The following is a 21,968-nucleotide window of genomic DNA, read 5'->3' on the forward strand; positions in this document are numbered from 1 at the left end:
AAGTAATGACATCGGGGTAGGCGGTCTTCCAATGCTTAACAAGCATTTTAAAATTTTCTTCATAGACATCCTCGGTGATTGACCATATAAAAGCTTCCCATTCACCTTGGAAAGAAGCCCACAACATCTCATTATGTTCATATGCTTTCAAGAATTCCTTCTTTTTCTTTACTCGTGTCTCCAACGGTAGCTTAGCAATATTCTCTAATTCTTTCAACTTAAGTGGTTGAATTATCAGTTGGCATTTTTTCCTCACATTGCACCATATGTGAAACGTACAAAGAAAATTGAATGCATCCGGAAATACCTTCTTAATAGCATACATCAACGATGAATCTTGATCGGAAACGAACACTTTAGGAAGAGCACCCTCCCGGAAGATTAACTTCAATTGTTCTAACCCCCAAACATAACCCTCTTTCTTCTCGTTTTTCATGTAACAAAAATCCATGGTGAACGGTGCCTTTGTCGAAGTATGCCCCACAATGTTCATCAATGACATCTCATATTTATTAGTCTTGTACGTGCAATCCAATATAATAACTTGTGGGAAGCATAGAGCCAATTGGGAGCATTCCGGGTGGGCAAGGAAAAGGTGTGTGACTTGACCGAAGTCATCCAACTTCTTTTGGCAAGCGTAGTTATTCTTTACCTCTAACCACATTACTTGTTGCATCACCATCCTACCTTGCAAATTGAGTCTCATAATCTTTTGTCTTTCATTGTAGATAGTTTGCATAGTCGACTTGTTATTCTTGTTGTCCGCCTTCAATTTGCTAAGAATCCTAGAAGGTGGCAAACGTGCTCGTGTCATTTTATCCACTTCTAGCATCTCGTCGGGTATGAGTCACGCTACTTTCGCATGTCCATGAAGGTATTTGGGACGTGGGTGGTTATGACGACAATCCATATCTTTATTCATTATCCAATATTGATCTTCTTTGTTCATGGACTTATTCTTGAGGTTGAAAACGATCTTGAAAGGGCAATTTCTTTTCTTCGTCTTCGTCATATTCTTTCTCCCGGTCTTCCCAACGTATACAGTACCCTTTTTAACCTTGCTAGCGCCGGTTCCACTACGCTCACAAATCATTTCAAACTGATCCCATCGGCTTTGTTTTCCTTTAACTAGTACACGATTTATCTTCATCGCGTGTTCCTCAAGCCAATCCAGAACTTCTGATTTAGTTTTCCATATCTACGTTCATTCCAAAACAAGTAATTAGTAAGAAAAACTTTGGAATATTCCGACAACATTAAGGTAAACAAAAGGTTCTTACATACCAAATTATTTTGGAAGTGATCCTTGGTATCCTCGTGAATTATGTCTACTGGATCAGGTTGATTTTCCATGGGTCCAAGCACGATCTACAAAGAATATCACAAGGTTAAACACTAGAAAGGAAATATAATAACAAGGTTCGGCGCATTCGATAATCACATTATTTGCCGAACTATAAACATTTACATGTTTCGGCTTATACGATATCCTCAATATGTGCCGAACCACGAACAATATTTTAACCCAAAAATTAACAAATTCATGTTCGGCTCAGACGATAATCATATTATGTGCCGAACCTTGAACATAAGAGGTTTCGGCTGATACGATATTCTCCATATGTGCCGAACCAGTAACAATATTTCAACCCAGAAATTAAAAAATTATGTTCGACACATACGATTTTGGATATATAAGCCGAATTAGTAATGATTTTATTCCGGGCTATTCAGGATGTTGTTCGGCTTACTATGAAACTTTCATATAAGCCGAACTAGTGTCTAGCAAAAGGGTTGGAATTGGAAATTATAGGTTCGGCGCATGCAGTAAACAGATTCAGTAAGCTGGTAGATTCGGCTCATAGATGTGAGCCGAACCTCAACCTGTTTCGCCGAACCATGATTCAAAAAACCTAACTTTTGATAATTGAGAGCTATAGAAGTGAGATTAAGTATAGGATATAAGTGTACCTGTGTATTAGAAGCATTGGGTTCGTCATCAATGTCTTTATCATCTGGATTTGGCTCATAAAAATCATCATCTTGAGTTTGTGTTTGAGTTTGAGCTTGTGTTTGAGTTTGTGTAAAATCATTCTCATAATCTAAGAAATCAGCCATTTCTGGATCATTGTTCTACTTGATATGTATTTTCCTAGGTTTTTTAGATGAATGATGACCCTCCTCATCCTCCATTGAATCAAGAATTAGAATTTTCTCACTTTCTCCTTCTCTTTCTCTCCTTCTTAACCAAACCAAAACTTTGATTTTTTTTCCCCAAATTTTTTATCTAAACAACTTTTATAATTCTGAAAATTATTTTAATCACTAAATAAAATATTTAATCACTAATCAAGATTATTAACACTAATACGTAAAGGGAAGATTTACCATTAAAAAAGTGGGTTAAGGGGTTTTCTGATTTTGCTATTTCACAACCTTTTTGTCTTCATTCAGTATGCCTTGGAAGATTTTGGTATGCCCAAAATCAGAGTTCACTAAAAAAGGGTGGGGGACTACTTTGTGATAGGAATGTCTACCCTATACTTATAAGGGGTGTCCTAAAATGTGGAAATGACTAACCTACCCTTTATATATATATATATATAATTGACCACCTCCTCCTATCACCACCACCTATATATATATAATCACCTCCTCCCATCATCACCGCCGCTCACCACCACCAACCACTACAACCTCAAATCACCACCACCGCCACCTATATATATATAGCTTAATTTATATCATTAACAAAACAAAATCAAAATTATAACAAATCCATTACTTTTTATTCGTTTTCCGTTGAAAAAATGAGAAGTAATCATCAAAATGAGTTGAAAATGGAAGTTACAGAGAAAAGTTCGGCTAGGAATTATGTGAAACAGTTTGTCGAACTAGCCGAAATCAGCTTTAGTGGAGTTTTTTCTTTCAGAGAAAAGTTCGGTTACCTCGCAAATTTTTTTTCCTCACCGAACTTTTACGTCGCAACTTTTTTTTCCTTTTTCTCCTAGCCGAACTTTTAGTTCGATTACGTCGCAATTTTTTTCACCTAACCGAACTTTTCTCTAAAAACATATACATTGAGTTCGGTTTTGTCGATTTTTTTCCCCAACCGAACATGTGGTTCGGTTACGTCGCAACTTTTTTTCCTAGCCGAACTTTTTTCTGAAAGCAAAACCTCCATTAAGCTGAGCTCGGCTACCTGTGTTTTCAGAACTATTAACCGAACTACACTTGCAGATGAGTTCGGCTACCTGTTCTTCAGATGTCCTAGCCGAACTCTATTTCCATGGTCAGAATCAGTTTATAAATTTTTCATTTTTTCAAAAGATTTTTCCAATTCAAGCAACATTAACTAAATTTGAAGTATACCTAAGTACCCAAAACACTCATTTCGAAATCAACCATTTAAAAAAAAAAAAAAAACTTTCTTCTCAAAAATTATTCTTTTAAAAAACCCAATTAATTAATCTTAACCTCACTAATTAATCATTATACTAACACTAATTATTCATTACACTAACTAATTTAATTACCAAGGACAAGTTTGGTATTAGAAAAAACTTAGATAAGAGGTGACTCATTATTACTTCTAATATCCATCCCGAAAATGGAGAGTAGTCCCCCACCATTTTTGAATAGTCAAAAAAATGGTTCTAGTTAAATCTCTGTCTCCTTCCCTGTCTGCTCCATCATGTTTGTGTGGGAATGCTTCAAATGAATCATTTAGTACAGTACTATTTTGCTGGAGGCTCATGTTTCTTACTGTCTTTGTTCTAGATATTAATTAACGTTTGGATTCCTTAATAAAAACAACCAAGTTGAAAACAGGGCATGAGTTTGTTAGTTATTCAGTAGCTAAGCATGTGTTTTTCCACAACTAATCTTAGTAATTCTTACTGCATGATTCCACAAGAATGACAATCCCACAAGCTATTGGAGAATGCCCAATCTAATCATGTATCTGAGATGTCGCGTAAAAAACCTGCTAATACAACTAGACAACCAAGACTGAATTTACATTGGATAGCCCCTCCTAATGGAACTCTTACTATTAATTCTGATGGTTCTTTTGATAATTTTAATGGAGGAATTGGACTAATTATTTGTGATTTTGCAGGTCGTTACAAAGGTCCAAGGTGTATCTATCTAGCTAAAGCTTCAAGTCCAGAACACGCAAAGTGCAATGGTTTATGGGAGGCGGTGAAGTGGCCTAAAGAGATGAATTTGCGTAAAGTGCACATTGAATTGGACTCAAAGCTGGTGGTGGAGGCAGTGAATAATGATTCTTACAATATAGACGGGAGATTGCATAATCTCATTAGAGATATTAGAATTTCTTTTCATGAGTTTAGCTCCTGGAACTGTTATTATGTTCAAAAGGAGAAGAATAAAATAGCCGATGTTTTGTCCAAGCTAGCTATTGTAGATAAGCTAAATAAAGCTGGATACAATATATCCTCCTGGTCAGATAAACAATCTTCTGGAAGCTGTAAGGAAGAACATCATTGCCTAAAAGGGGTTTCATCACTCTGCTAGGAATTTTGCTGACTTGAAGTTAAATTTTACCGTTGTTTGGCCGTTTTTTGTGATGAATTTTACTGGGGTGTGTGTCATAGCTTTCGAAGATGGCAAATACAGTATATACTAGTATAACAAAACTGGTGTTTGCATGGTCCACTTATGTATAATAGGTTCAAAGTCTATCTAATTCTAGTAGGAGTAATGAGCTACTTTTAATTCTTTTAAGGTATTAATTTATTCACTATCGTGGCTTTGGTACAATTATTTTCTTAAATAAACGTGTGAATATGAATATATTGCTCGACCCGTAGCTGTCTGCGGAAATGACTAACAAAGGAAAAACATCCCCCAAGTTTTTTTCTGAAATAGAGCTTTTTGTACAGGTGCAATTCTATTGGATTTAATGATAATCTTCATAAACAAGGAAAGAAGTCATGGACCAGTAGTCCATCTTTGAAAGGGTAAACCCTAAGTTAGTTTCTTCCAGCACATTTTTCTCAAACAATCATAAATCTTGCTTTGTCAAATTTCTTTTTCTTAGAGTCGCTCCTTCATATTTTAAACCATAGGGTTTCTTTCTGGTTACCTCTACTTTGCATTAACTAGAAATATGTACTGCCACATCATTGAATAATGTAAGATTATATGGGAAACTATACAAGTTAAGACAATACCTCTGTATTTCAAACAAATTCTCTAGTCACCAAGGAAAACAAAAAAGAACAATTTTGTTGGTTTGTTGGTTTTATTGAGCATATGGCCTATGTATATATATAGGAAGATGGTGGTATCTTCTGGACTTGGTACTGTGCTTGTATTTTCATTATAGATAGTGAGGTAGAGAGAGGGAAAGAGAGACGACATGCAACAACTGGGACATCACTGCTGCAGTAAACAGAAAGTTAAGACAGGTCTTTGGTCTCCTGAAGAAGATGAAAAACTCATCAAATGCATAGCTACTCATGGTCATGGTTGTTGGAGTTCTGTTCCCAAACTTGCAGGTTATTATTTTGATTTCATTGTTTGTGGATTTTACATACAACTTCCACTCTTAATTTAGTCTTCTTCATATTTTTTTGACATAACTTTTACAGGGCTTGAGAGGTGTGGAAAGAGTTGTAGATTAAGATGGATTAATTACTTGAGACCAGACCTAAAAAGAGGTTCATTTTCTGCTCAAGAAGAAAGAATCATCATTGATGTTCATAGGATTCTTGGAAACAGGTATTCCTAAATTCAAGTTTGACGAAATCATTTAAAATAATCAAAGTCATAATGTTTATTTTAAAATTCACAGATGGGCTCAAATAGCTAACCATCTACCAGGAAGAACAGACAATGAAGTGAAGAATTTTTGGAATTCATGCATTAAGAAAAAACTAATGGCTCAAGGATTAGGTCCAAAAACTCACAATCTCATCTCTTCCTCTACTTCTGGTTCTGCTTCTTCTTACAACAATGCATGCAACAATAACAATAACCATCACATATATTTACAACAACCTACCTCATCATTTTACCATTCTCATCAACATCATCATCAATTAAATTCACCACAAAAAATGATGGTGATAGTCAACCAGCTATCAATGAAGTACACTCAAGAAGTACCTGCCACTTTTAATGTAACGTCGGCTTTACCTGTGCAACAACCTCGTCCTTACCGCCCTCTGTGTGATCTTGTTTCCATCCCTTCAACCAACTTTGACTACTACCAAAATAATAATCTTACTAATGGTAGTAACATTAAGTATCCTTCTGTTACTGGTTCTTTAAATTTAGAGAGTTGCTTTTCATTAATGAACAACGACAGTATTGGTCATAAATCCATTTCTTGTTCTTCGTTGGTAGATCCATCGTCGGGTACTGGGTTTGAACAGTTTTCATCATCGGAAGATAATTGCATATGGGCAAGTAGTGGTACGGCTGAATCCTATGAAGAAGCAGCAGTAACATTGCAGCCAACACAACACCTACCAGATTGTGAAGAACAAGATGAACAAAATTATCGAAAACAAGGACAAGTGCAAGAGAATGTTAATGTGTTAGCGCTTGAAGAACATCCGTTCGAAATCGACGAATCCGATGAAGTAATGATAAAAGATATTAGCGCAAGCGATACCGACAAAAGGGATCAGATTAATTCATTATCATCATTTAATAATACTAACTTCTCGAATTTTGAGTTTGAGTTCATGGATTCTATGTCATGTGGCATATATAGCAATATGATGTCATCCATGGATGACCAACTTATTGCATGGGATTGTTAATCATTAGACTTTAAATGTTATATTAATACTTTAGGCGCCTTAGTTATTAGCTTTTAGACTTCTAAAAATAACCGTAATAGTTCATAATTATCTTATAAACACTTTCGTATCATGCATTGCAGAATCAAATTAGGAATAAGGACAATCTCTCTCTTTCCGGAATATATTGTTGGAATCTTACAATAATGTACAACATGTTAGATGTATCAAGATTAATATGTAAAGAACTAAATCAAAATAACTCTATCGAAACAACTTGATTAGGCAGAATAACAGGTTCAACAAGTTGTCCTTAACATGTTAGTTCGCGGGTATACTCGAGATGAGTAATGCCCTCACAGCGAAGATGTGTCCGGGATAAGATTTCCCGGTATAACTTGTGCTAGCACAACGCAAGTTACCCACTCTTGAACTTGAACTTAGCAACAAGGATTAAAGTGAACGCGCCGCGAAAACAAATAAAGAACATGATAAAAAGAATTGCTTCTGATGTGTATTGAGAACATATTTTTGAGTTATATTTATAGGAGAAGATACTTGCAAGTCAAGTTAGGTTTTAGTTTTCTTCTAAAACAAGTTTTCTTGTAAAACAATTAAAATTGGAAAAAGAATCTCCCGTAAATAAAACTCTTAAGAAAATATTTTTGGAATCAATTTCCTAAAGAAAAAACTTACAAAAAAAAAGTCTAGTAGACATGGGACTTGGTACATGGTATGCGCGCATGTGCATGGGTCGAAACATGTATACGTTGGCCCACCCCTTCCACCATCGTTTTTCAATATATCTATAAGCAAATGGTCATATAATGGAACTCCTCTTTAGTTTTCCACTATATGGGACTAAAGGATCATTGCATTCACTCACAAAAATGACTAAGTACCCTTAGACCAATAGGTCATTAGATCAAACCACACCAAGACCAAACCATCCTTTATTAAAACTCATTTTATGTTACTTTTTCTTGCAATCTTTTTATTTGCAACAAACACGCAATAGCTAGAAAGTAGAAACTGCCACAGGTTTCTTTGTACGAAAAAGATGAACAAACCGTGTAAAAAATTGTGAGAAAAACCGTTCTCTCACAGTGGTGGACCAAAACCCACCCCTACGAATCCCACATGTGCAGGACCTTCAATCTGTGAGAGGACGGTTTTCCTGGGTGGTTCTTTTCACGATCTGCCTAGAATCATTGTTATTTGTATTGGATGTTAGTATGTTTCAGTTGTCGGCTGTTACAATTAACAGTGGTTCTGGACAGAGTCCCTGTAGACCACTGCGAAACCTCATAGAAGCATGAATGGTGGGTCATGTCCTGTTGGAGAAAAAAAGGGGTCCCGTTTTGGGTTTGGTTGCGTCTATGTGGTTTTCTTTTGGTCTGTTTGGACGGTTTGTCCAGAATTTTTGTACGATTTAGTTCTTTTGGACAGTACATGCAACAAGCAGTTACTGACAGTCTCAAGAGTAGAGGTATATTTTTTTACTAACCTATTTTAATTTTAAACTTTGAAGGATCAAATCCTCTCATCATAGATACAGTACAGATGATCACTCAAAATTGTCATCTTTTGCCATCAATGGTTGAGATCGATATAGAAAGATCTAAAGAGACAAAAAGAAATGTTAAAAAGTTAATCAAAATTAAAAAATAGATAGCATTTATAATTAATATTACTAGGACTTACTGGTTAATCCAGTATAGAGAAATCCGGTTAATGTGTGGTCCAGCACAAAAAAATATTTAATCGCTAGTCCAAAAACATACAGATTTTTTATCCTCTCATCCAGCACACGTGCAAGTTGTTTGTACCTGTAATTTTTATATACCCAACGTACCTTTTTGCAACTATATATAAGAAGGAAATCAAATTCGAGCTTTGTTTCCTCTTTTTTTCTTCATCTCAGATCCAAATTTCTCGCTCTCTGCTGCTGCGCTTTTTGTGTCTCTCGGTCTCTGATGTTGTTAGTGTCTTTCAATTAGGTTTTTCTCACATTCGAAGTAGGTTTATCTCCGATTCAAACAAGGTATTCACTATAAATCATCTCTCTCTGCTGCTACACTGTTATTTTTCTTGAAATAATGATGAACAATTAGGTTAAATAATTTTCTATAATGTACATTGTTAAATTTCTTTATCAATTCAGTTTACGATGATGTACAATTAGGTTAAACGATTTACATTGTTCAATTCAGTTATGTTTCGTTTTTTAAGTAATTTTTGTAATCTGTTTTTTGTATTTTTGAGATATGTTGTTCATTAGACAGATCGTGTAGTTATTTGCAATGCAAATCGTCGTAAACTGATTTACCTTCATCTGTGATTTGTAGTTATAACAAAATTATCTTCATATTTGGAGTACATATAACTAGTATGATTAGTACTGTCAATACTGAGAACATAACATACAAATATGTATTACCATATTTATCCTACATTACATACCAATACGAGATAAACCTAATTGAAAGACATATCAATACGTACTGCATATCCAATCAGATACTCAGTACATGTCAGTACATATTGATATGCAATACCTAGCACACTAAAAATACTTACACACCAATATGTAGTATCATTCTCAAAGAAGTATCATACAACATATTCGTAAGTAGTACACACTTGATAGATGATATGTAAGTATTTTTTAACACACTACATATGAACTTAGTATATGTTAATTTTTGGATCATTTTTTACAGGGTTAACATGTCTGACGTTGCTCACGACTCAGATATTGCTTGCTACTCTCATGTACACCATAAGCAATACCACTTTGGATATTTGGTTACATCGTCTACCACTTTAGAGGATTTGAAATTTTGCATTTGTAATATGTGGAGCTGGTTGACTCCATCGACTATTGCGCTTAACTATGCACAGAATCAAGTGATAGTTCCTATTCTTGCCGATGTAACGTTGCAGAGCATCGTTGCATTACAATCTGGAAAGAAATCGGCTTTCTTTGATTTGCATGTGGATGTAATTTCAGCTGGCGCATCTAGTTCTTCTAGGCGTATGAAAGTTGACAATAATACAGACTTAGTTATCATGGCAAAAAACAGTTATTTAAAAGATGGTAAAGAGGTTCCTAATGTGCTTGTTTCAGATGGTTGGGAGGACATTTTTGAGGATACAAAACAATTATTCTATGGAGGTGTTGATGTTGTACATATAGCTTGCCAAAAATACTGCATGAGAACTGGATATGAGGTAACTAAGTTGAAGAATGACCTTGAGAGATTCACCGTCGTATGAAGTGTGAAAGTTTGTTCATGGAGGCTTCATGTAACTGCCATTGGTTGTTCTATTGATGTTTTTAAGATAAAGGAATATGTGGGGAGGCACACCTGTGGTGGTGGTTATATGTTAAAGAATCCAAAAGTTTCAAGAAAGCTTATGAACAATTTAATTCATGAGTGTGTCAGGCACAACCCTCTCATAAAGCCAGCAGAAATTATAGATTATATTAAAGTTGGTGGAGGGATTGACATTAATTATCACCACGCATATCATGCACTTGAGTTGTCGCATAAACAGATTTTTGGTAATGATGTTAAGTCTTACACTGATCTTGCTTGGTGGGTTAATGCAGTTAGGGAAACAAACCCCGGGTTATATATTGATTTCGACTTCAATAATGCTACAAAGAGATTCGATAGACTTTTTATTTGCTTTGGAGCTTGTAGAGAGGGCTACAAACTTTGTCGTCCGATGATTTTCTGTGATTGTACATTTCTTACTGGGACTTTTAGAGGAGGTATCATGGCGACAACATGTCTTAACGATAATCAAGGTAACTGGTTTTTTTATTTTCATATGGTCTTTTTTTTTCATGGCGACAACATGTCTTAATGAAAACATGTCTTAATATGTACTGTCTATTTCTGTAAGAATACAAGGAAATATAACTAGTACAACTAGTATTGTCTATATATGATTTAAAAAAAATTAAAAAAATAGTAGTATAGAAGAAGGACTACATGTTAATATGTACTGGTTGTCTACTAGTATATTACTACATATTGACCTTACTGGTTGTCAATATGTAGTGTCAGGTAAACCATACTGCATGTCAATATGTAGTGTTAGCTTTTCATGTTGATATGTACTGGTTGTTTTCCTTTTAGAAGTTGCTTAACATAAAGAATAATTACTTTTGTAGGTTTTTATACCCTCGCATATGCATTAGTTTCTGGTGAAACTAATGACAGTTGGGAATGGTTTTTCAAGAATCTGAAGGAAGCTTTGGATGATGATCGTCCAACCACTTTTATGACTGACCAAGGTGAAAGTTTGATTAACTATATTCCCAAAGTGTTCTCTAATTCTCATCAAATCTATTGCTACTTCCACTTGGACAAAAACTTACCTATCGCAAAGTCAGATGAAAAGTATAAAGAAGTAACTGATGCTTTCCGAAAGGCAACATATGCGCTTTCTCCAGCAAGATACGAGGAAGCTCTTCAAGAAATGGTAAATTTGGGAAGGCCTAGGGTTGCCGACTACTGAAGCAACATTCCAAGGGAAAAGTGGTCCAGTGCGTTCTTAAAGGGTTGTAGGTATAGTCAGACTTCTTCAAGCATTGCTCAATCGTTCAATAATTGGATTAACCGTGAGAAGAAGTTACCTGCGTGTGCGTTCGTTGACAAGGTCAGGTTTGCATCCATTCCCTTAGTCACAGTACAAGCTTATATGTAGTGTTAAGATTTTATTAGTTTCTTTGATAATTGTACAAGCATGTATGTTTTGTTAATCTACGTATAATGTAGTATAATAGACTTGTTGTTTTCTTGTCGTGTAGGTTACGTATTATGGAGTTGATGTCAGAACGTCGCAAAGAGAGTGTCTTGATGAACCCAGAACTGCTAACCCATGTATACCAAACCTTGCTTGAACTACACCTTCAAATTGGCTGTCCCTGGAAAGTTAGCCAGTCAGATGCTAACCGCTTTGAGGTACATTCTCCAAGGTTAGATTTTACTCCTAATCTCTATCATCTGAATTTTATTATTTTTTTATTTTTTTTAAGCAGCATGCTTTGTGATGTGATATCCACCAAACTAGTATATTATGTGTATTGCAGATAACATATGAATATGTACTGTATAGATATTCGGTAGATAGTATGGTGTGTTTTGTGTGTGCAGGTCTCATATGGTAGATCTAGAGAAAAAAACTTGTACTTTCCAACGATGGAGCGTGTATGGTTTTCCATGCTCGCACGCTGCTACAGGTATTACTAGATCTGGAGGAAGGATACTTGATTACGTCGAAGATTACTTCAAAGTTACCTGTTATCGTGAGCTATATTCAATAGTTGTTAGACCTGTTCCTAACCACGATAGGTATGGGTCTTTAAACAGTACATTTTTTATGTTGTTTTAAGGAACCATATATTGTGTAGTTACGATTCAGTAATTTCCTCACAGGCCTGATGAGTATCACGTAGACGATACCCCACCAGCTATAATTAGGGCTCCACCAGGCAGGAAAAAAAGAAAGCGTATTAAAAGTACATGGGAGAATAGTAGAAAATATTTTAAGTGTTCAAACTGTAGTTTGAAAACTCATCACAACAAGGCAACATGCACTCTTATCCGTCAGTATGAACTTTCTGAAGAATGATTTGTGACAGGTATGTGTTTCAATCAGTACATATTAAAAATATGTCTTTGGGTAGGATGATACAATACAATGTATTTTTTTAATTAAGTAGTGTTTTGATTTCTCTTTTCTTTTATCACAGGATTGAACGTGCAGCAGAATGTGATACCGATGACGTTTCCATTCTTTCCACCAGCTATTAATTGAAAAGCTCACCACCAACTATCAACATGTAGTCCTTGTTCTATTCTACTGTTTTTGACTCGTCAGTACCAACTGAATTTGGTTAATAATTGTTTCTTTACAGTACAAACATTATAAGTGTATTGAAATTACTGTTTTTGTTGTTTCTTAGAACTTCTTTTGGTTTTCAAACATTACAAGTCTATCAATATGTAGTTATATTGATCTTTCGAATAATGAAATATGTCGTTAAGTGTCATTAAGTGTCGAATAATGAAATATGTTGTAGTTTGTCATTCACCATAAATGAAATAGTGATATTGATCTTACATGTCAGTATCTATCACCAGTATTTTAGTATTACATATTGATATGACATGTCAGTATTGTAGCGTAAGCATCTTCCACTACATACTGATATGTACTGATTTTAGTGTAACCATCTTCCACTACATACTGATATGTAGTAGTATATTGATAACCATCTTCCACTACATACTGACATTTACATCACTTAAAGAAAATTTAAACAATTACATAAGATTAGTTTAAACTTTATGGTTTCCCAGATGATTCACCATCAATGGGGGTCGAGGGGGCAGCGCCCCCTCGTATCACCAACACAAAATCACTAATAACTAGACAACATAAAAAAGTAACACAATTGAAATATCACTACATATACACTATGTTCGAGAATCAGGATATACTTAACCCTAGTACAAATTAAAAATCACTAATAAAAGGAAAAGCAATATTTAAGATATGTTTTTGAACATTCTTGAACTCATGAAATGTAACCAAGAATAAAAGGAAAATAGGTAAATATTAATATGTACTGTCAGACTACTTTTAGCAATTAGGACTCTATTGTGTCAGTTTCCAACTGATTTCTGGTGGAGATGCTGTCAGCAATTTGCATGCTAAAGCGACCCTTTTGTTATGAATCTTCAAATGCACTTCATCATCATCTCCTAAAGATACTACCACATATTTGCTTTTCAAATTCATCTTCATAAAATGCATCACAAATAGCAGGAAGTCTAGTGATTTTCCTTGTTGAGGTGCTTCACATTCATAATGTTTCTTTACTGTTCTCCAGCAAGTACATGTTGATAGGTTGGAACATGTAATCTGCCATTTTTGTGGAGTTTGGATAACATATTCCTCCCCATTCAGCCTTAGAAGAATTGTAGTGGTTGAACACCATTTTTTCGCAGTCATACTCAAGTAACGTCCAATGAAGATTGCAGTGTCACATTGGTACAAGAATCATCTTGATACTTTTATCCATCGCCAATATTGGTTTATAAACAAAATCTTCTTCCCCTCCTTTGAGCTTATCCGAGAACTCGACATTGAACTGAAAACATGGATGTACTTGAATAGTTATATCTAATTATGTTCTATGCAATATAGATATGTAGTGTACCTATTCCTACATAAAACACAACAACATTGCAAGTACTTATTCCTACATACTTTAATATGAATATGTACCGTGTAGATATGCACTATAAGATAACAACTTACCCAAGCGGACGGATCCAGATGCAAGACAGGTAAGTATTTTCTGTCTATTTTGTGCATCGACTGCTCTTTTTGAAACTTGTTGTTAATCTTGTATTGTCCATAGTTGAGAAAATCTTGATCTAATAAATCGTTATGTACCAAGTCCTCAACTATACTTCCACTAACACAAAGACCACCTTCTCTCATTTTTCAAGCAATTGAGCTGGAAAATAACGACGTAAAGGTTAGTATTCTTATGTAACATAACATATTAATATGTTCCCAAGCATAATATGCCAATACGTATGGATATCAAAAGTTCATACCAATATCAAAAGTACATATCAATGTGTAGTAGATATGGATATCAATTATTTTTTTGATGTCAATATGTATTGCTCACTATGAATATAACAGTACACAAAATTACTACTCTAAGGATCAATTTTTGTCTATGAAGATGTTCCAAATAATAGTGCCAATTAAGAACTCACCTAATAAAGTCTGCATTATCGAAGAATGTGGAAAGGATAATCTTTTGATCATCCTTCAAGTCATTATAGAATGGCGATTTATTCAGTTTCAGGAACACCTTGCGGCGCTATTTAAGCTTTTTGTTCTTCTTTAGTGGTATTGCTTATGGTAGGTGTGTACTGCTGCTTTGTGACGATCTTTTTATTCACTACTACCCTTTTTTGTTTCTGGCTTGGGGTAATTGGTTCCTGCATTTTTATCAACATAAAAGAAAAATATGTAATGTAAAAACACAACATAGCTGATGATTAACATTCAGTACATGAAGTATGCACAAAATAACATTTAGTACATATTTTTCACCTGTGATGGAACCTCCCAAAACATCTTGTGATGGGACCTCCAAGGTATCTTTTGAACTTTTCGATGGGATGTTTTCTTGTTTCTTAGCTATAACTTCACCTGCATCTTTCGATTCACTGGCTTCTTGTTGCTCACAGTTGAATTCTAAGTTTTGCAAATCTCTTCCAATTAAATTATCAAAATGTTGTCGTAAGTCAATACCAAAAAGACCAAGGTTTTGATCATTACCACTATCTGGAAGGAGGTCTGCATACTCTTCGACGTAAACTCCAATGTCGGAGTTTTCCATGTCTAAATAATCTCCCATAGAGAGTTGTTCGATGTGTTCCAAACTCGACATCTCACTAAAAAAAGGTACATCCATGAGCAGAAAACTTTCCGCCGCCGATCCAGCGCTATAGTCTGTAGATTTCTGGGAATTAACTTCAACTGAAGCCTTTGTTTCTCGCATAGTTGTCAGCAACTCCTTTGCTGCTACCTGCTTTACTTCTAGTGGATCAGTCTGCAAAAAGCAATTGAAACTGTCAACATAAACCTACTTACATACGTATTGCTATGTAACATGTTATGTAACAGTACATATTGATATGTAGTGGAAACAACATACTTTAATACAGTAAAAAGTGAAAATTATATCATACTTAGACTACATACTGATATGCTACTTACATAAACCTACTTACGTAACAATTAAATTAACATGCTATGTAACAGTACATAACAATATGTAATGGTAGATACCACTACAAGAATGTAAGTATCTACCATTACATATCAACATACTTTGATACGGTAGTAAGTGAACATTAAATCATACTTATACTATATACTGATATGCTACTTACTTGTGTGTTTTCTTTGTTATTTTTCTCTTGTATCTCTTTGACTTTTTGCTCCAAATTAGATCTATCCCAGTTTCTAACCTCAAAACGTTGAACTTCAACATCACGGAACTTCAATACTGCATGTGTTGTTGACAAACCAACTTCAGAGGTGGCATTGGCATTTCTTTGATCTTTCGGTGTTGACAAACCAACTTCAGAAGTGGCATTAACATTTGTTTGATCTTGCAATGTTGACAAACCAACTTCAGAAGAGGTGGCATTAACATTTGTTTGATCTTCCGGAGAAACTTGCATTTCGATTTCAACTATTGGGGTTGCTTTGAGTAGGTCTACATTCAAATCTTCATTTTGGTTTCTTTGAGTAAGGTACATCCCAAGCTAACATAATCTTCATGGATGGATTCTCTCTGCAAAGGGAAGCTTTCAAGTAAATTTCTTGCATCATCAGCACAAGCTTTGAAGCGTCAACTGTTGCTCCCTCTTGCTGCATTGTGTTCACTTCGCTCCATTTGGAAGATATTGTACTCCTCAAATCATCGTATTTTATTTTTCAATCCTCTCCCCCCCAATATTGAGTCATCTTCTTCCTTCTCTTATTCCGTTGGACTTCCACTTTCTTCTTCTTTCTCTTCTTCCGATTCAGAATTGTCATTTTCTTCAGTGAAAGTTTCAGTATTTTCTTCCTCTTGAATCCTTCTTGAGATACGATTAAGAATATTTTTTTCATGGTTTGTGATCTCGTCTTTGAATTCATCTTGGAACTGTACAAATCAAGAATGTAAAAAGCAACTACATATTAGATATTACCAACATAAATATCTTTCTTCTCTATCACAACTACATATTAGATACCTATTGGTATGTATCACCATATATTCAATATAACTACATACTGGCACAACATATTCAATGATAATAACTACATACTGGCATAACATATTAATATGTATCACCACATATTAAATGCTGATAACTACATACTGGCACAACATATTGATATGCTAATAACTACATACTATATCACCACATATTCAATGCTAATGACGACATATTGGCACAACAACGTAACACGATGCAAATATCACTACATATGAATATGTAAAACTACATGTACTTATCAATATGTATTTTTTTTTACAAAATATGTACTGCAAGTTTACCTCATACTCAGAAAGATCAATATCCTTTAGGAACTCAGTACATATCTTTGTACGATTCCATCTAACCACTCTTGGCACATACATTCCTTCAGGTGCTTTCACTATAGGCTCGGGCTGCACCAAATGAGTATGCTCCGTAAACTATGGCCGTAAGTATTGATATGCAGTGTTCGATATACTATCAAATGTAGAAAACACAAAAAGAAAAAGAGTTTTAAAGTAGAGAAAATCTTACCAACAAATGAACAGCACAACCATTAGTGTGTTCTACGGTTTCCTCGTTTTTATTCAGCTCTCTCTCTAAGTGAGAATGAATAAGGTCAGTCCATGAAATATTCTTGGCCTTCTCAAGATCAAGAATGAAACCAATTTATTTTTCAGTCAAAGAGTTTGTATCCTTTGTTGTGAAAAATAATGAAGTGCACATAAACAGGCAGATAAGCCTAATAAAATCTTCGGCATCTTCCTCGTCTTCCTCAGATTCTTGAGAATCTTCATGTGATTGATCACCCACGCTTTGCAGAGAATCTTTATCAGACTTCTTTTTTTACATTGATTGGTGTTCTTTTAAGGATTTTCAAGATTGCCTTCACAATCATTGGCCTAGTCACTTTATCACCAGCTTTCATCCCAGCAGGAAAAGTCCTTTTGAAGAATTCAGTTTCACGCCATCCACTTTTTTTATTGACCAATGTAAGCCTTAAATCATGATATTCCTTATTTGGAGTTCTTGGCATCCCATAAACGAGTGCCATTTCTTCTGGTGTGGATACCAGCTCATGCTGTGTGTCGTTCCTTACAAAGCAAAATGTAAGCTTGTTTGGATCTTGACCTTTCTTGTAACAGCGTAAGATTTTGGTGATTGCATCTTCAAGCTTCAACCAATGTTCTAAATCAAAACTTGTGTGCCAGAACATTAGGAACATGTTCCCATATGATGCTTCAGCGATCAGCTGCAGCTGCAAGTTACTCAACTTTTTTTTTTGTGGTCTTAATAGTCTTCACAAGCCCTATGATGCTTCAGCGATCAGCTGCAGCTGCAAGTTTCTCAACTTATGTTTTTTTGTGGTCTTAATAGTCTTCACAAGCCCATACAATCCCCTGAGACCGGCTCGGTATAAACTTCGTGGTTTTTCAGCTGCTTTCTTACGCTTATTACCACTTACACAATAACAAGAATCTAAACATTACATAACATATCGATATACCATATTGATATGTAGTTATAATATGTACCATGTACTTGAAACAACTACATGTTGATATGGTACATATCAGATACCACTACATACTGGTATTATAACTACATATCGATATTTGCGTGTTAAATTATACTTATAATATCTACTACATATCAATATGAAGTATCAGACATACATTACTACATGCTGATACGGTACATATCAGATAGCACTACATACTGGTATTATAATTACATATCAATATTTGAACGTTAAATTATACTTAGAATATCTACAACATATCAATATGAAGTATCAGACAAACATTACTACATACCTTCTTTCACGTGTAAATTTGCTTTCTTGCCTTTTGCTTTTGGTGAAGGAGTAGCAGCTCTCAGGACAAGTGTTTTCTCCCCCTTTGCTTTCGGTGAAGGAGTAGCAGCCTTTGTCGCCTTTTTTGCTTTTGTTTTACTAGTAGCCGCTGCTGCTTTTTTTTTTGTTGTTGTAAACCAAAAATAGTATCAAAACAAATATTCAAAAACAATGTCAGTACATATTCATAAACAAACACAACAATGCCATATGTATCACCATTTACGGGGGTCGAGGGGGCAGCGCCCCCTCATTATTAAGAATTACTAACTATTGGTGAAGCAGGAATAACTTTTCTTGTCCTTTTAACTGTTGGTGATTAAGCTGCTGCTGCTTTCTGTTTTGGTTTTGACACTACAAACATTACATATTATTATTGGTGCTTATTCAATCTCAAAGCAGGTTTCACACAGTGCATGGCAATATGTAGTTGATATGTAAGTTTTTTTAATACTAAAAACACTACATATTGATAGTGGTGTTTGTTCAATAGTGTCTTACATATACTTATTCTAAACATGTAGTGTTAGATCATAAAAGTATCAAACTATATGCTGATATGTAAGTATTTTGAATATTTCATATGTATTACTTTTCTAACACTACATATTGGTATGTAGCGGTGCTTATTTTAGGTTTTGAAATATTGCATGTCAATATGAAGTACATATGAACAATTAGGTTTTATTCTGATCTGCTTACCTTCTCTCTGAGGAACATTTGCTTTCTTTGTTGGTGACAGAGTAACAACTTTACTCATACTCCTAGTTGTCGGTGATTTAGCAGCAGGGGAGGTTTCTGTTGGTGAATCATCAACAGTTTTTCTTCTTCTTTTTGCTGGTGAAGGGGTTTCTTCTACAATTTCTTCTCTAATTGTCCGCTTAATTCTTCTATTCGTAACCATTTTTTCTCTTCAATTGAATGCAATGAAAATTAGGTCAGGAACTGATGTTTTTTTTTATTTCGATTTCTGTAACTGATGATTTTCGATCTTCTGATTTCAGTTTTTCTGTAACTTCAGCGATTTCTGATGGTTTTGATTGAGAAGAAAAAGAAGCAGTTTAGGTTTAGGTTCTGCAATTTTAAGTTGCAGAAGAGAGAAAGAAAACTGAGAAAGATAACTGAAAAGTAACATATTCACGTGTCTATAGGTAGAGAGGTAATTTCATGTATTTTAAACCTTTTTGGACCACCAGATAAAATTTTTATCCCGCTGAATTAACCATTAATCCGGATTGAATTTAGTGGACTAAACAACAAAGTTCTCTTTAAAAAATCGTTATTACCAGATTAAAACAGTGGCTATTGTCCGGCCCAGTGGGTATGATATTCCTTTTCAAAATACAACGGTAAGAAGTATCCAATTCTTCAAACTCATGATCCTTCAGTAATATACAACTCAATAAAAAAAATATAGGATTTTAATATCCATGAACATAAGAATTCCAAAAGAGAAGCAAAGAAAATGTTACTAATATTTCTTTTTTTTAAGCAAAGTGTTACAAGTTGTGGACTGGTATATAATAGTATTATTTTCCACTGGATAATGCTTGAAAAGAATTAATTATCCACTAGATTTGTGCCCATGGGCAAATGATACGAAACTAAATTCAGCTTTCTTATTCAACTTTAGGGGCTAACCAAACTTTTCCAACTAACACAACCTTTTCCAAACATGTGAACACCTTTAGATTTCTGAAACTCGTCCAAATAATAATTTTCATTAAAATATTAAAAAGGAAACGCTCATTTAGAATAAAAAAAACGCATAAATGAATAGAAGTAAAATTGTTTCGGAGTATCGAACCAAATACAGCATTCTTGCTGGCAAATTCAATTATTGGTTGACTAAACAATTATCAAACTGTTTCTCAGTGTGACCATTTTTCCATAACTTGGACATTATTGGTTTCATATTATACCTTCTGAAAATTTATAACCTTGTAAGTTGTAATCATCAATCAATCTTACGATCGTAACCAAAACCACATGCAGGCAGACATTGTTCTTCATATCCAGTTTTTGTATGTGCTCATGGACAAAAAAAAATGCCTTCCTCAACTCCAAAGGTAAACCAGACCGTTAGAGTAACCACACAAATTGAACAGAATTATATCGGAACGACGGGTATTCTTTTTTAACCGCATTATCGCCAATAATATCACATAAAAAACTTTGGCGGAGATATTGAATCATAACCTATGGTGTAGATGCACCGCCAGTTCGTTCTCTTGTAGTAATATCAATATACTTGAGACGAATGTTGTTTCTTTGTACAGCATATGATCTGAACAAAACCACGATTAGAAATGATTTGAAACCAAAACTTGCTAACACACTTGCATCTGAATAAGGATTTCACTGGTAGCCTTGCAAGGATTTCAAGATAGAATTTTCTATTGCACTTGACGTTGATGCTTCAGTTCAGTTGTGTGTTTTGAGGCCAGAGGCATAACTTAAATTGACGCGGAGTAACAGATACAAACACGAGGAAATCTGGATCGTGATTAACAAAATCTGCTTCAAGATGTAAGCTAAACATTTGTTCGCACTGAATAAGATCATCATATTCAGATTCACCATTAAAAAAAAAAAAACTATCCGACCTACCGGATTGAACAAGTGACCTAAGGATTATCTGCTACAACTACAGTCCTCCGCTCTACCAACTGAGCTAAGGTCGGATCTGCTCGTTTCCCAAGACAAAAACATTTAAAACTTGAACTGAGAAACGGGTGTCAAACTTCAGGAGGATTCGCGTAACAAGGGGAGATAATTATGATATGACTGGACTCGAACAACAGCCTCGCAAAGTACACCACTAGGTCCACTACACCCTAGGAATAAAGGGAAAATACGTATTTCCAAGAGAAAAAAATACCCGTACAGGGCGAAAGATTAATTGCTGTAAAATTCAAATAAGTCTCTCATTTGTTGATTCGTCACATTTTTTTCTTCAAAATCTAAAGCTTAACTGTTTGATTTGCCACATTTCACCCAACTGGAGGGATATATACTAACACAACAAAACATCTAAAATTCTTAGCTTCTTACTGATTTTTTACATCGAACTCAAAGACACGCTCCAAATATATTTTCAAGCGGAATTTCTCCCGGTGGAGGTACGATTTTGTTCACATTTCTATTTAGTCAACTTGTGCTGGTTGTGGCAGCTAATGTCTTGCTTGTCATGAGATGAGACACTGAGTCTGGGATTTTAGTTGATGAAGAAAGACGTTGGCGTATACATGAGAAGTCCCGGTGTATGGTAAGCTTACTGATATATCTTTGAGCGTGTTCCAAAGAAAGGACCCACCCTCAAGGGGTAAGAGCGTTCACAGTGGTACGATCAAAACCAAAGATCAAAGACCAAAACAAACGATCAAATTTGAGTTTAGTTTGTAGTGTCACGTTAAGACAGTGGAGTATATTTAGTCGGGCGGATGTATAATCTACGCTTGCATGTGGAGC

At 35.0% G+C, this 21,968-nt stretch overlaps 2 protein-coding genes and 1 non-coding gene across 3 annotated transcripts; 2 read left to right on the forward strand and 1 right to left on the reverse strand.

Annotated features, from left to right (window-relative positions):
• The first annotated feature begins 3,969 nt into the window (after positions 1–3,969).
• On the forward strand, positions 3,970–4,539 carry LOC113343344. The gene has a single exon (XM_026587567.1). It carries the CDS (start codon positions 3,970–3,972, stop codon positions 4,537–4,539), a length of 570 nt encoding a protein of 189 aa, XP_026443352.1.
• An 847-nt stretch (positions 4,540–5,386) lies between these two features.
• LOC113343345 (transcription factor MYB46-like) lies at positions 5,387–6,797 on the forward strand. The gene is made up of 3 exons (XM_026587568.1): positions 5,387–5,525; positions 5,619–5,748; positions 5,822–6,797. Exons 1-3 carry the CDS (start codon positions 5,387–5,389, stop codon positions 6,795–6,797), a joined length of 1,245 nt encoding a protein of 414 aa, XP_026443353.1.
• Positions 6,798–21,097: 14,300 nt separating this feature from the next.
• TRNAY-GUA lies at positions 21,098–21,181 on the reverse strand. Its single transcript is given in 2 exon segments — positions 21,098–21,132; positions 21,145–21,181. It is a non-coding gene; the product is annotated as a tRNA-Tyr (tRNA).
• Positions 21,182–21,968: the final 787 nt, after the last annotated feature.

This window comes from Papaver somniferum, unplaced genomic scaffold (assembly GCF_003573695.1).
Source record: "Papaver somniferum cultivar HN1 unplaced genomic scaffold, ASM357369v1 unplaced-scaffold_57, whole genome shotgun sequence".
Taxonomy (NCBI): Eukaryota; Viridiplantae; Streptophyta; class Magnoliopsida; order Ranunculales; family Papaveraceae; genus Papaver; species Papaver somniferum.

Coding starts and splice junctions, on each gene's coding strand:
- LOC113343344 (XM_026587567.1), top strand. CDS start 3,970: ATGTCGCGTAAAAAACCTGCTAATACAACTAGACAACCAAGACTGAAT.
- LOC113343345 (XM_026587568.1), top strand. CDS start 5,387: ATGCAACAACTGGGACATCACTGCTGCAGTAAACAGAAAGTTAAGACA. Junction 5,526..5,618: donor TTCTGTTCCCAAACTTGCAG/GTTATTATTTTG, acceptor TAACTTTTACAG/GGCTTGAGAGGTGTGGAAAG. Junction 5,749..5,821: donor CATAGGATTCTTGGAAACAG/GTATTCCTAAAT, acceptor TAAAATTCACAG/ATGGGCTCAAATAGCTAACC.